Source organism: Trichogramma pretiosum, unplaced genomic scaffold (assembly GCF_000599845.2).
Source record: "Trichogramma pretiosum strain Unisexual culture from Peru unplaced genomic scaffold, Tpre_2.0 scaffold20, whole genome shotgun sequence".
Lineage (NCBI taxonomy): Eukaryota > Metazoa > Arthropoda > Insecta > Hymenoptera > Trichogrammatidae > Trichogramma > Trichogramma pretiosum.
In genome coordinates, this window is record NW_019641696.1 from 1,552,826 (window position 1) to 1,566,008 (window position 13,183).

The window sequence follows — 13,183 nt, forward strand, 5'->3', positions numbered from 1 at the left end:
AGTATAGATGCGCAATCGATCTTTTTTTTTTCTTCGATATTATATAAAAAGCAATAAGATATTATCATCGTTGATATCAATGGGAATAAAGCGCAAAAAAAACACACATGAATATGCTGCAACAGTACCACCTCAAGCATACATTATCAAAGAAAGAGAGAGAGAAATGTATTCGCCTGCATTACAAGTGAATTATATAAAAGCGGATGCCTTTGATTGATTTGCATTTGAAAATTGCACACAGGCGATATATATATAAAATTTAGAGCTGCAGAGCAGCGGCGCATTTTCAAGTGCAGCGCGCGTGGATACATATATCAAGCGTAAATATACATATATATATAGATACAGTATTATAAATATACGATGTAGGACCTATTGATTTATTGTATCGGTGCAACAACTGCACAAACTGCCAAAACTCGCAAATTTTCGGAATTATTTACATCTACTATATAATAATAAATATTTACGATACCGTGTATAAGTGGAAGAAAATTATAAGCATTCGAACCAAGTGAAATAAAAATAAAATGAGTAATTACGAGGTAATAAAATGTTTGATCGGTTTCTCGTCACGTTTCATCATCTGCGACCAAAGTGCAAAAAAAAAAAAAAAATAATGAATAAACAAAGGGAAAAACCGCACACGAGTTTTTTCTGTTAAACTGTTCTGCGTTCGTCATAAAAGTTTGTTAAAATTGTTTTTTTTTTCGTCGTGTCCAAGCATACATAAAATCGCAGCTTTAACACTAACAGAATATGAAGCGAGCTTACACCACTACTACCACTACTGCTAACGTCAGCGCTGCAGCACGCCAGCAACAATTGTAATTATATCTCCGCAGCCGCTGCAACAGCAGCAGCAGAGCGTCGTCTTTTATTGCGACTCGTTACTTTATATAAACATAAAAATAATAATATCTTCCCATTTGAAGTTTCGCGCGTGTGCACTGACAAATTTAACACAAACACATCGTCATCCAGTATTCCTTGAATAATCTTAACCACCACCACCAACACCACAAGCAATTCCCGCGATTCGTTTGTTCGGCTTTGATAATTATTTTTATATATGACGCAATAATGTCAGTTGAGAATTGTACCGTAAATTTTCTAAGTGTTTTAATCGAGTAATAAATTATTACTAAAATATCACATCACGTCTAATGGCATTAATAATTTTTTTTTTCATCCCGTCATGATTATTTCCATTATACCTCCTCTTCCTCGTTCGCTTAGCAGTCGTAAATATTCCATCGAGCGATGCGTTTCGTGAGAAACGCGCATCGTCTCTTGTTTTGATGAAGTCGTAATGACAGAACTAATGAGCGATGACATTTCTTGAAATAGCGAATATTTTCATTTTTATAGTACAGTGAATCTTACGAGACTCTTTTGAAAGATGTCGATTTGCGGTGGCCAGTAAAGTAATCCTGATTAGATAATTTTTCGAAGGTTTAAAGACTTCCCCGAATTACTAGTCTTGGCGATTTTTTATCTCGAAATGAAGCGACCATTCGGTGAAAAAATACGCGCGAAGTCGAAAAATCATTTTTATAAAGGCCTGAAGTTCACTAATCTGTGTGCTTCAAATTTTGATATTAAAAGTTAAATGATTCTTCACAAAGTAATCACTATTTTTTATTTTAATTGGTTGCTTTGATAGTAATGCTTGCCTCGTTGTAATATTCAGGACAAAATAAAATTGTACAATCAATTGGCCAACTTATCTATTATACAATATTATCAATCTTGTTGTCTGGCATGGTAAGTACTATCAATAAACTGTCGATTTTATTGACATAATCATCGATTTCATTTACGAAATATGTGATGAGCCGATGAATCAAAAAGGACAGTCTGTATGGCATTGTTAATCACCAACTATTTTGATATGATACATATTAATGAAAATGAATATTAAATTCGTCAAGTATTCAGGAAAAATAGCAATTTCATATTTCAAATTATAATAGTACTACAAATTTTCTAATACATTAATTCAATAATTAATTTCATAATTGTTAAATTTATGGAAACTAATAAAATATTCAAATACCTAACATTAAATTAATAATTATCGTGCGATCACTTTGAAGTAAAGTTAGCAGCAATCGTTACCCTCGGAAAAAACAACAACACAAAACGAAAAGCATCGATAGATGTATTACGCAATGTGTTAATTGCCTTTGGTCAATAATCTGAACATCTAAACTTGAAAAGGTTCTTCTAATGCGTTATCGAGTTCAATGATGAACGTTATCGCATAGGTATTTTTGTTTACATTATCATTTCATACATGTATTTTTTAACGGTTGTCACTATACTGTCCACTTTACTGATTTGCCTGCAGAACAACAAAGAAGGTCTAAGAAGGTCTCTTACTTTGTTTTCCTCCTATCCAGGCATTCAGTTAAGTGACCGATGCAGGCTACCGGTCGAACTTCAAAGTCAAAGCGGTTGTCAACGTGTTACGGCAGTTCTGCGGGAATCCCATTTTAGACCTCTTCAATTCAGTACATAAAACAGCTAGCGGTGCGAACAGTGATGTGATTTTTTCTTTGTCCAAGTGCCTTAAAGCAGGTTAAGAGAATTAACTTTATCGACAATGGGGAAAAAGTCTAAAAAACCGGATTCCGATTGGCTTTGGCTTTGTCTCAATGGTATAGTTCAATGGAAAGATAGTTTCAAGTGCATTTTGTGTACCTATGAATTTGGAAAAGATTATGTTAAAGAAATGAAAATCCACGTTCGAAAAAGTCCTTTTCATGTCAAAGGGAAAAAAATGAAAAAAGGTGAACTACAAGATTCTCTGGGTCAAGAAGCTACTGAGGATGTATTGGAAAACATAGTAAAAAATAGTATATTTTTTAATCCTGATGACAATCAGCTCACATGCTATCTGTGTCAATGTACATTTCCATGTTATTCTAACGTTTTAGATCATCTGAATGATCCAGATCACCTACAAAAATTGTGTGAAAATGAATCTTCTTTGAATTCTCAAACTTATATTTTTACAAATAATTTATATTGCAAAAAATGTCGAATTCATTGTGAAACTCCCATGGAGGCTCTAATGCATATTTTGGAACACTTTCCCAATATAATTGAATATCCAACTAGTATTGATGTTATCAAAGTTTTAGATGGTCAAATATTATGTTCTCTTTGCAATATCAACATTGCTTATGAAGAGTTGAACGAGCATATGAAATCTGCACAACACGTTGAAAGAAGTAATTTCTTATATAGTGAAAATCATAAAGCAAAAGATAATAAGATTTCTAAATCTGAAAAGAATCATGTGGTTGGTAATATTTTTAGAAATTTTCATGCATGGTACTGTAACAAATGTAAAAAGACTATTCCAAGTGACTCAAGTCTTGTTGAACATTTTTTGGGAAGCAAACATAGATCAAATTCTACCAAAATGTTTCAATACAGTGATCATTTGATCAATAAAAGTATCACCATCAATTCTCATAAGTGTTACTTGTGTGGTACATCATTATGTTCTAACATTGTCAGTTGGTTTTTTCATTACAACACAATTAAACATAAAACAAAAATAGAAAATTTTAATAAAATTCTTAAGGAAAGTTATCTGACAATGAAAGAATCAAATGACAAAATTTTTGTAGAGTGTTCATTGTGTCAAATACAAATTAATGATATAGAATCTGTTATTAAGCATATACACTCGGCAACAAAATTATCGCAACAAAAAAATTCATCGAAATTTTGTCGATTTTCAAATGCTTCTATCTTGGGCTAGATTTATCGTATCGACACGCTTTTTTTTTTAATTTCTTGGAAATTTTGTCCTCTTTAAATCCATATAAATTAAGATAAGATTTGAGTTTATGTTGAGTTACCAGTAGTATTTGAGCGTGACCCTAAAAATTACTGAAAAAAAATGACTGTTTGAACGTGTACCAGTACCACAGTGATTTTTTTATCGAAATCTAACATACACCATCGCAAAGTGCTCTTTTCAACGAGTAATTTAAAAAAAAAAAGACCTCTCTACGATTTTTTTAACGCCCTGTAGGTCGATTTGAAGATACCATTTAAAGTACGTAAAATCCCCCGTTTACCTGAAATCAAGACGATTTTCTGGGCATTTTGCGTACATAAACCGTACCTTCAAATCGACCTACAGGGCGTTAAAAAATCGTAGAGAGGTCTTTTTTTTTTTAAATTACTCGTTGAAAAGAGCACTTTGCGATGGTGTATGTTAGATTTCGATAAAAAAATCACTGTGGTACTGGTACACGTTCAAACAGTCATTTTTTTTCAGTAATTTTTAGGGTCACGCTCAAATACTACTGGTAACTCAACATTAACTCAAATCTTATCTTAGTTTATATGGATTTAAAGAGGACAAAATTTCCAAGAAATTAAAAAAAAAAGCGTGTCGATACGATAAATCTAGCCCAAGATAGAAGCATTTGAAAATCGACAAAATTTCGATGAATTTTTTTGTTGCGATAATTTTGTTGCCGAGTGTAAATAAGGAACATTATAAATCTTGTGAAATTGTGGATGAAATAATAATTTCTCAAATAGAATCATATGAAACTCAATCTGAAGAAAAAATAATGAACAAAGAGATAGAAACTAGTGAGGAAGAAAGTGAAAAATTAGAGGTATTTGAATCAGCATCAACAAGCAAAGAATCTGAAGACGATGAGCTTGATGAGCTTATAAAAAATTTGAATGAACTTCAATTAAATAAAAGAAAAATAAATAGGTTTGTTCCTGTACATAAAAGAGAATCAAAGTTGTCTAAGAAAAAGATGGATAAAGTTTCAAAATTTACTCAAAATATTTTAAAAAGCGGTACACAATATATAGACTTTTGTATTAAACAGAGTAAAAAATATATATACAATATCAGTAGCAGCAAACTAGCTCATATAAACTTGAACATGAATTTCATAATTAAAACTGATGATAACCAGTTCTGTTTGCTCTGCAACAATCAATTTTCCAGTGAATCATATTTTATTATGGAACATATTTTTGGTAAAGAACACATTGAAAATATGCAGAAACAGAATAGCAGCGTGATGAAAACAGAAAATGCATCCAACATATCTGATGATAATTTAAAATTAATTGCTATACCTTATATTTTAAAAACTACAAATGAATCTTTTCACTGTCATGCTTGCAAGAATGATATTACAGAGCACAAGGTTTTTGATCATTCTCTAAATCAGTATCATATACTAAAATGCAGGGATTTGAAAAATAATGCTAGTGATACTCTTAAGAAAATCATTGCTCTCTTGAAAGATACATGGTACTACACTCAATTTTTTGCTTGTACAGTGTGTGAAGTGGAATACCAAATGGAGATTGATTTTGTCGAACATTTAAAAAATAAAAAACATTGTATAGAAGTAGAAAAATGTATTGCAAAAGGTGACATACTAGAGTTTCATATATGTTTTGCATGTGTCACATGCATTTATGGAGATATCAGTAAATATTATGATCATTGTGAAGATATTTTTCATAAACGATACCTAACAAAGGGTGACTACAAGATTTCAAAAATGATGCCTCCCTTAATAGGTTTATTAAATGAAATAGAAGATAAAAAGCAAAAAATATTGAATGAATCAGATTCAATTATTTTAGAAAGCCCAAAAGAAAGAAGTTTATTAAAAGCTGTTGAAAAAGTTGTTGAAAGTGTTTATCCTACTGCTACGGCATATAAATTTGGTTCAAGATGTTCTTATACAGCTCTCTCTAATAGTGATGTAGATATTTTTTTAGACTGTGATGATATGTATAACAAAAATTTCAATGCTGAATCATGTAAAAAATATTTATCATCAGTGAAAGAATGTTTTGAAAATCATAAAGATATATGGTATATAGAAGAAGTATTGTATGATACAAGGGTCCCTATTATCAAACTACGGCATTATCCTACTGATTTTAAGTGTGATATTTCTTTTTCAAATGGTCTGGCTCATAGAAAATCTAAACTTGTTAGGTAAGCAATTAATATTGTTAATTAAATACACCTTTGGGCTTGTTATTTTTAATTATCTTATGATTTACAGATATTACAATGATGCTTACGGAATTTGTAGGGAGCTTATTTTATATCTTAAAAAATGGGTGACTTTTTCACAATTATCAGGCTCAGAAGGTATTTCAACTTTCACTGTATCATGGCTAGTCATTTTTTACTTACAATTCATAGGTGTATTTCCAAGTGTATATGAGTTAATAAAGAGTCAAACTCGTTCAATGATTATTGATGGTAACATATGTTCATATAATTTTTTTAAATATCTACGAATTATTTTACTTGTAAAATTTGATAACTAACTAAATAACTAATTGCTTCAGGTTGGGAATGTGGATACAAAGAATATTTTGATGCCAAGCCTAATAAATTTAGTTTTGTTGAACATCTTGTTGGACTTTTTACCTTTTATGCCCAATTTGATTATCAGAAGTATGTTATTTGTCCATATTTGGGTTCAATAATAGAGAAAGAAAAGTTTGCTACCGGAGAATTACCTTCAGAGCTTACAGCTATTCTGAGTGAAAGAAAAAAAGAGGCTGTATCACTTTTCCGCTTTGATTCTCCAATGTGCATGCAGGATCCAACAGATCTTTCTGAAAATTCGACAAAAGCTCTTAGAAAACGTCAACTTAGATGTTTCAGAGAATATTGCTCATCAAGTGTTGAAATAATTATATCTGAACATCAAGACAAATGTTTATAATGCTCTTATTTTTAAAATACCAAGACAAAAATTCATGATGTATTACCTAAATGCAATCATTCTGATGATATCACTTTTAGTGTTCAAAATGTTTATGAAACTTTGACTTAAATTTTTTGGAAAAAAAATCCAAGGTGCTATTTTCATTTCTAATTACTCACTGATATGTATAAAGTGTATGCTAACTTAATAAACATTTTAAAATAATTTATTATAAAAAACTAAATCTCGATAATCATTGAATTTGCTGAAAGTTAATCTTAAAATAATAATGTGAGACGAAAAAAAAATTAAAGTAATAAAAGTTGTTTATTTTGAGACTATATCTAGTATACAATTTTTTTTCTTTATAAGTAAGTGCCAATTACGAATAATAATACCTGCAACAGTTCAAAAACTATTTTTTAATACTTGGATGGATCGCAATTGATCAGTTTCAATAACTTCTTACCAGATACGGATAAAAATAACTAAGATTGATTACTCGTTGTCGGTAATGTTGTGTTTTTTCTGTACAAATAGTCATCATTTTTTTCGATAACTATGAAGAAGTTAAAAATTGTGTAAACTTTCGAGAATTCGACTAATATCGCACTTATGGAGTCAATCGTCATTCGCCGCGAAATCGATCAAACGTAACTTTTTTAATTTGAACACGGCGCGCGCAGACTAAAATGCGCGCGACGAAAAATGATGCAAGAATGACGTCTCGCAGCTCGCTGCGCCAGATCGTCTGCTACGCCTGTGCACACGAGGGCACACCGGCCGCCCACCACGAGGTTTTTTAACTAGTAGTCTAGGCAATGATTCACAGTTGATTATGAGCGATCAGCACCGACGTTGCTTCTCAATTTCTGCCGTGTAAAAAAAGAATATGACCAATTACCACGACGAGGTCGAAATCGAGGATTTGGAATACGACGCGGAGGACGATACGTACTATTACCCTTGTCCCTGCGGCGACTCTTTTCAAATTACCAAAGCCGAGCTGCTTGCCGGAGAGACGGACGCCACTTGTCCTTCTTGCTCGCTTGTCATTAAGATCATCTACGATCACGACAGTTTTGTAGCCGAACACGGTGAAGGCGCCGTAGAGAAAAGCGAAGTCACAGCTAAAAAAATTGCCCTTTAAGTGAGTATTTTTATTTTAAAAACAATTTTTCCACAAGCTATCGGGACAGTTATGAAATGATATGGAAAAGTGAATAGTAAACAAATTAGTATACAACTGTGCGGCTCTGGATTGCAAAATTAGTTGAAATTTCATTCAATTTACAGATGTAAGAATATTTAATTCTTAAATATAACTTTAAGTGCTACGAAAAAAGTTCATTGATACATAGTTGTTGAAACACACATAAAACTTAAATTAACCTCAAAGTTAAGAGGTGCCAAGTTGTGTTGACCTTTATTTACTTTCATAAAATTCCATAATTGATTCTGAACTATTGTGTCTAACCTCAAGAGACAGATTATTTATTAACTTCTGTATTTGCAGATATAATGTCAGGACGTGGTAGAGGAAGAGGAGGTAGAGCCGGTGGCATTCAATTGCCAACTGATGGAGGAGGTAAAAGTGAGCAGCCAACACCAATTTTAAAACCACCACCAGACTTTCCACTACTAGAAAACAAACCAGTGCCTTATGAGATTACCCGTGATATGAAATACGAGTGTCAAATCCGCAAAGAGTTTGTAGACTACTTGGTTGGTTCAGAATACTATGTGAAACTTGATGTCAAAAATAATGACATAGAGAGGTATTGTGATCGCAATCAAGAGCCAGAGAAAAAATGGGAAAGCCAAGTCGACTGGAATTGGATGCCAAAGTATTTGCAGGATGACTGTAAGCTTGCGCTCAAGAGACATAGAGTAAAAGAATTGAAAGCAAAGAAAGGAGTATCGCTCAAGAGGCCAGTCACATCTAAAAGCTCAACTAATAAACGTGCTAAAAAGGATGTTAACATTAATGATAAATTAGCTGAACTAGAAAAACAAGAAGAAACTGTTAAAAGTGATGAAGAAGATAAAGATGAAGAAGAAGAGCTTGAAGAATTGGAAGAACAAATAGCAGATGAAGAAATGGATGAAGGCACAGATTACATGAATAGTTACTTTGATAATGGCGAAAACTATGAAGAAGAGGATGATAATCTTGATGATGGAGCTATTTTTTAAAGTAAAAATTGTGAGATGGTAATTTGTACATAAATGGTGTTAACGAAAACTCTCTTATTATAAATAAGGAAAAATATAAATAAAATGTAAATACAATTTCGAAAAAAACTCTTCTTATTTTCGCTTACCTACATTGATATTGGGGATATGGTATGTACAAAAAAAAAACAATTCAAAATTCAAAATTGATCGCAAAGCCGATATTCTGAAAGCATCGGCATGTTTTATTACGAGTATTTAAATTTCTATAATAATATGATATATGTATTAATGTAATATAATTAGCCATAATAATCTTCAGTGATGTAATAAGATTATAAGTATATAAATAATCATCTGCCAAGGTTTTCTAAAGAGTAAAGGGGGTGGGGAAAGAAGGACTGGCAAAGAGGAGAATACAAACGAACACAAGATAGTCATAGTCACATAATAGGAAAATCTTAAGTCCAATAGTATTATTACATTGACTGAATTTTTTAGCTTCTTTCATTGTCACTCAAATTTGATGCAGATCGATTCAGGCAGGCTTACATTATAGCAACGACCGACGCACGGAAAATATCCCCACTCGGACGCTTCTGAATAATGAGTGCATGCGGTTTTTTTTTCATATTGAATATAATATATAATTATGCGTGTAAGTGGATGTACAGATAAGTTAATAGAATGGTAAAAAGCTATATGTCCACAACGGAGTTGCGCATATCGAATCATACTTTTTTTTTCGTTGTTATCTGACATCTAAAACGAGATTGGCCTGGCTTTGCACCATATAAAATCAAGTACGGCCCTTTTTTATTTTTTTTCGAGTTTACTATAATACTGTAAATCAATGTACGTATACGTGAACAACTAATCAACGGTACGGCACAATTAACTTTTTGTGTCTTCGATTAAATGAGAAATCAAAATTAACGCATTTTTAGTTATACAGTTGATGCCAAACAAACCAGATTTACATTTATAAATTATTAAATTTCAATATAACTTATGTGCAGATAAAATTGGCCGTTGATCAATAGTAACAATATAAATTATTACAATAATTTGATAAACTTTGCGAATCTTCATACGCGCTTACATCTCATAGTACAATAAATTTTTGTTTCCATTTTTTTCTTCTTCATGTAAGAATAACACATTATCGTTTTAGTGGAAAAAATGTAACTGTCTGGGGCAGATATATATATTAATATATAATATATATTTATATTTAAGTTTAATTCCTCTGAAATAGATTTTTAATCTCATCTCACATATCTCCCATAAATTCATCATAATTGTGTATGCGATAACGACACGCGCGCAAAACGTTTCATTCACTCGACATTTAAATATATTGTTTTGACGCATTTGTTTACAAAAACTCTCACTTTTACTCTCAATTCTCGACTCACCCTACATCACGATACCTTCGAGCGCTCGCCGATTCTAGAGATGATAATTCGCACCCCTTACAATCGGCCAGCTCATAAGCTTCATATTATACGTTTATATCAATGGAAAAAATTGCGAGTCTCGAGATGATCATCACATAATATGGTTGTTAAACGATCTGCTTGTCTCCTACTTATACAAACAGATACTTTCCACGGTAAAAAAATGGCAATGTGCGAAGAAATATTTCTTTCTCTTTCTTTTAACTAACAATAATTTGACTAGTTTTATTAACGCGCTGCACCGAACGCGTTACCCTGTTTGATATACGGAACGCACGCAGTCAATCAAATAGCGTGTAACGACGACACACGAAAAAGCTCGCTAAAAAATTTTGAAAAATTGAATCTGAATACGTAGAGGTGTATAGGTGTGCATCGTACATAATGGCTTTTTGTGTGTGGGTGTGTATATAAAAGCTCGCGGCGTCGCTGGTCACACACAATTACTCTTGACGTCGCGTCGCGCGCGATAGTAGTATTATAGTATAAATATAAGTGTGTGTGTGTGTGTGTGTTCGTACGATATACTGCAAAAGAGCGTGTCGGGATATCGATCGTGTTACAGGCGCCTCGACGGAGATGGCAATGTACTACATCGTAAACTCTAGTAGTGTACCATGTTTGTACATGTATAGAGGTAGACATACATACTCTATTATAATTCGTGTCTATTGTGTGTTCTCTCCGCACCGTCTTCGAATATAATATAAGCGCGAGTTGCTGCGCTGCACTGCACTGCGGTCCGTGCAAGTCTGCGTGCGTTCGTGTATACAATGTCTTGCGATACATACTTTTATAACAAAAAAAAGCAGCCGCGGCATCGGTAGTACTCTACATCTACATACTATATAATATAGCAGCTACATATGTATATAAGCGGGCAGCGTCCGTGACAAAATTCTTTTCGCGTATCACAAAGTCACGCGCGCACTCGATTCTTGGCTCGCGCGTCCCTCGCACACACCTACATATATCATTTATAATATTTCACGTGTGTGTCTGTGTACTTTTCTTCTGTATTTAGGTAAAAAAAACGTATTTACACTGTATATACTCGTTTGATGCGTGTTATATCGTATTATCATTATGTTTGGTACGGCGGCTAAGTCGCATTTATATAAATAACTAGCCTAATTTAAAAATCCATTTTACCTACATTCGCTATTACAATATACAACACATTTTTTTACTTTTTTGGTGTGTCTGACGCGGCGCGCGCGCATATATAATCACAAAAAAGAGATTCGTACTTATTAAAGTCTCTGCATTATAAAGTCGAACGCCAAACGAACGATGGTGTGGATAGGATACCCGTCGCAAGCTCGCAGTAAAAAGAAACAATTTTTCGACACATACTTGCGCAATATGCATGATGCATTGGAGGAGATCGAAGTTTATACAACAATAATAAATCGCTACGTTATGATTTTCGTGTGTGTGCTCGAGAGTCGATCACTTTTTTTTTCTTCATCTGCGAGAAAACGCCTTCCATACATATAAGCGTATCGTACGTATATATAATAGTCGTCGAGCTTGTTCGTGTGAATCGATCGACGGGCGCGCTTTTGTTTCGCTCTCCACTCGGTAAATCGATAATATATTATTATTCGCAATCACAGTCGCGCGCACTAACACAATTTTGCACCGGGTTACACGCACACACACATTCGCGCACGCTTACACACACTCGCACACAAACTATATAATTTTTTTTTTTTTATTCATTATGTATATTAATTAGGCGATGAGTCGAGGTGCAAAGGCAGTGTGCAATCGATGCAGCTCGCGATCATATACACCTGCGACTCGCATTATTATTATTATTATTATTATTTTTATTTATTTATTTAATTTTTTTTTTGTTCGTGATTCATCGTTTACGATTATCATCGTTAAATATTCATTCGTCGTTTTTATTCCATTTGGCAATTAGCTTTAAACGACGCGGAGCTGCCCTTCTCTTTCTCTCTCATACTCTCGTACTCTCGAAAGCGCGCAAGTAGTAGTAGTAAGCTCACGACGGAAAGCTTTTTCTCTCTTCTTCATCAATTGACAAATGCGCTGCGCGGCTGCTACTTTATAAGTAGGCCAATATACTTTTAATCATATATATCGTTTCAATATACATGTAACGTATAAGAGTTCGCCAAGCTTACTCTTTGAGGATACACAATATTGTTTATGTACGACACAATTTCCAAGTGCCTGCGCTTGTTTTCTTTCTCTATCACACATTTTCACTCTCTCTCTCTCTCTCACCCTCTCGCTCTCTTTCTCTTAATCTCTTCTCGCCGTTATATAATAATAAGTCTAATTAAATCGCTCGCGCCTCGATGCATGTGTGTCAAGCTCTTCGCGCGGCGTCGAAATTTATGCTCGTTTATAATATATAGCAGCGCACCCGAGCGCGCAATAATGCAATGCATGCCCCGTATTAAAGTACATATAGCCACTGTACACGGACACACATAATACACGTACGCGCGCATGCTATATAATGTTCATGCGTTTATGCACGTATATACACGCGCGCGAGCTTTTCTCGCTCTTTCGCTCTCGGGCGTACCCCTTGTGTGTGTCTCGCGACGACGACGTATTTATTCATGTTTCAGCATAGAGCTAGCGCATGCACACGCATACTTGAGAGAAGTGCGGAGAAAAATTTACACAAAACGATTTTCGACTTTTTTCGGTATGACAAATGGACAAATATTATGGCCGAGAGCTTCTTTTTTGTTGTTGTTGTAATATCTGGAAAGCTATAAGAAATACAATTTTTTTTTTCTTTTTATTAATTGTGTATTT

At 33.5% G+C, this 13,183-nt stretch overlaps 2 protein-coding genes across 2 annotated transcripts; both read left to right on the forward strand.

Moving 5' to 3' along the window:
• The first annotated feature begins 4,513 nt into the window (after positions 1 to 4,513).
• On the forward strand, positions 4,514 to 7,183 carry LOC106656526. The gene is made up of 3 exons (XM_014377538.2): positions 4,514 to 6,016; positions 6,087 to 6,289; positions 6,379 to 7,183. Exons 1-3 carry the CDS (start codon positions 4,608 to 4,610, stop codon positions 6,759 to 6,761), a joined length of 1,995 nt encoding a protein of 664 aa, XP_014233024.2. The 5' UTR covers positions 4,514 to 4,607; the 3' UTR covers positions 6,762 to 7,183.
• Positions 7,184 to 7,800: 617 nt separating this feature from the next.
• Positions 7,801 to 9,017, forward strand: LOC106656519 (DNA-directed RNA polymerase III subunit RPC7-like). Its single transcript, XM_014377528.2, has 2 exons — positions 7,801 to 7,893; positions 8,260 to 9,017. The coding sequence occupies exon 2, from the start codon at positions 8,265 to 8,267 to the stop codon at positions 8,937 to 8,939; it is 675 nt and encodes a 224-aa protein (XP_014233014.1). The 5' UTR covers positions 7,801 to 7,893; positions 8,260 to 8,264; the 3' UTR covers positions 8,940 to 9,017.
• The last annotated feature ends 4,166 nt before the right edge of the window (positions 9,018 to 13,183 follow it).

What these genes read in the sequence shown, in the direction of transcription:
- LOC106656519 (XM_014377528.2), top strand. Translation starts at nt 8,265, where the DNA reads ATGTCAGGACGTGGTAGAGGAAGAGGAGGTAGAGCCGGTGGCATTCAA.
- LOC106656526 (XM_014377538.2), top strand. Translation starts at nt 4,608, where the DNA reads ATGAACAAAGAGATAGAAACTAGTGAGGAAGAAAGTGAAAAATTAGAG. An exon ending in AGAAAATCTAAACTTGTTAG is followed by an intron (nt 6,017 to 6,086) that starts GTAAGCAATTAA and finishes TATGATTTACAG; the next exon opens with ATATTACAATGATGCTTACG. An exon ending in TCGTTCAATGATTATTGATG is followed by an intron (nt 6,290 to 6,378) that starts GTAACATATGTT and finishes TAATTGCTTCAG; the next exon opens with GTTGGGAATGTGGATACAAA.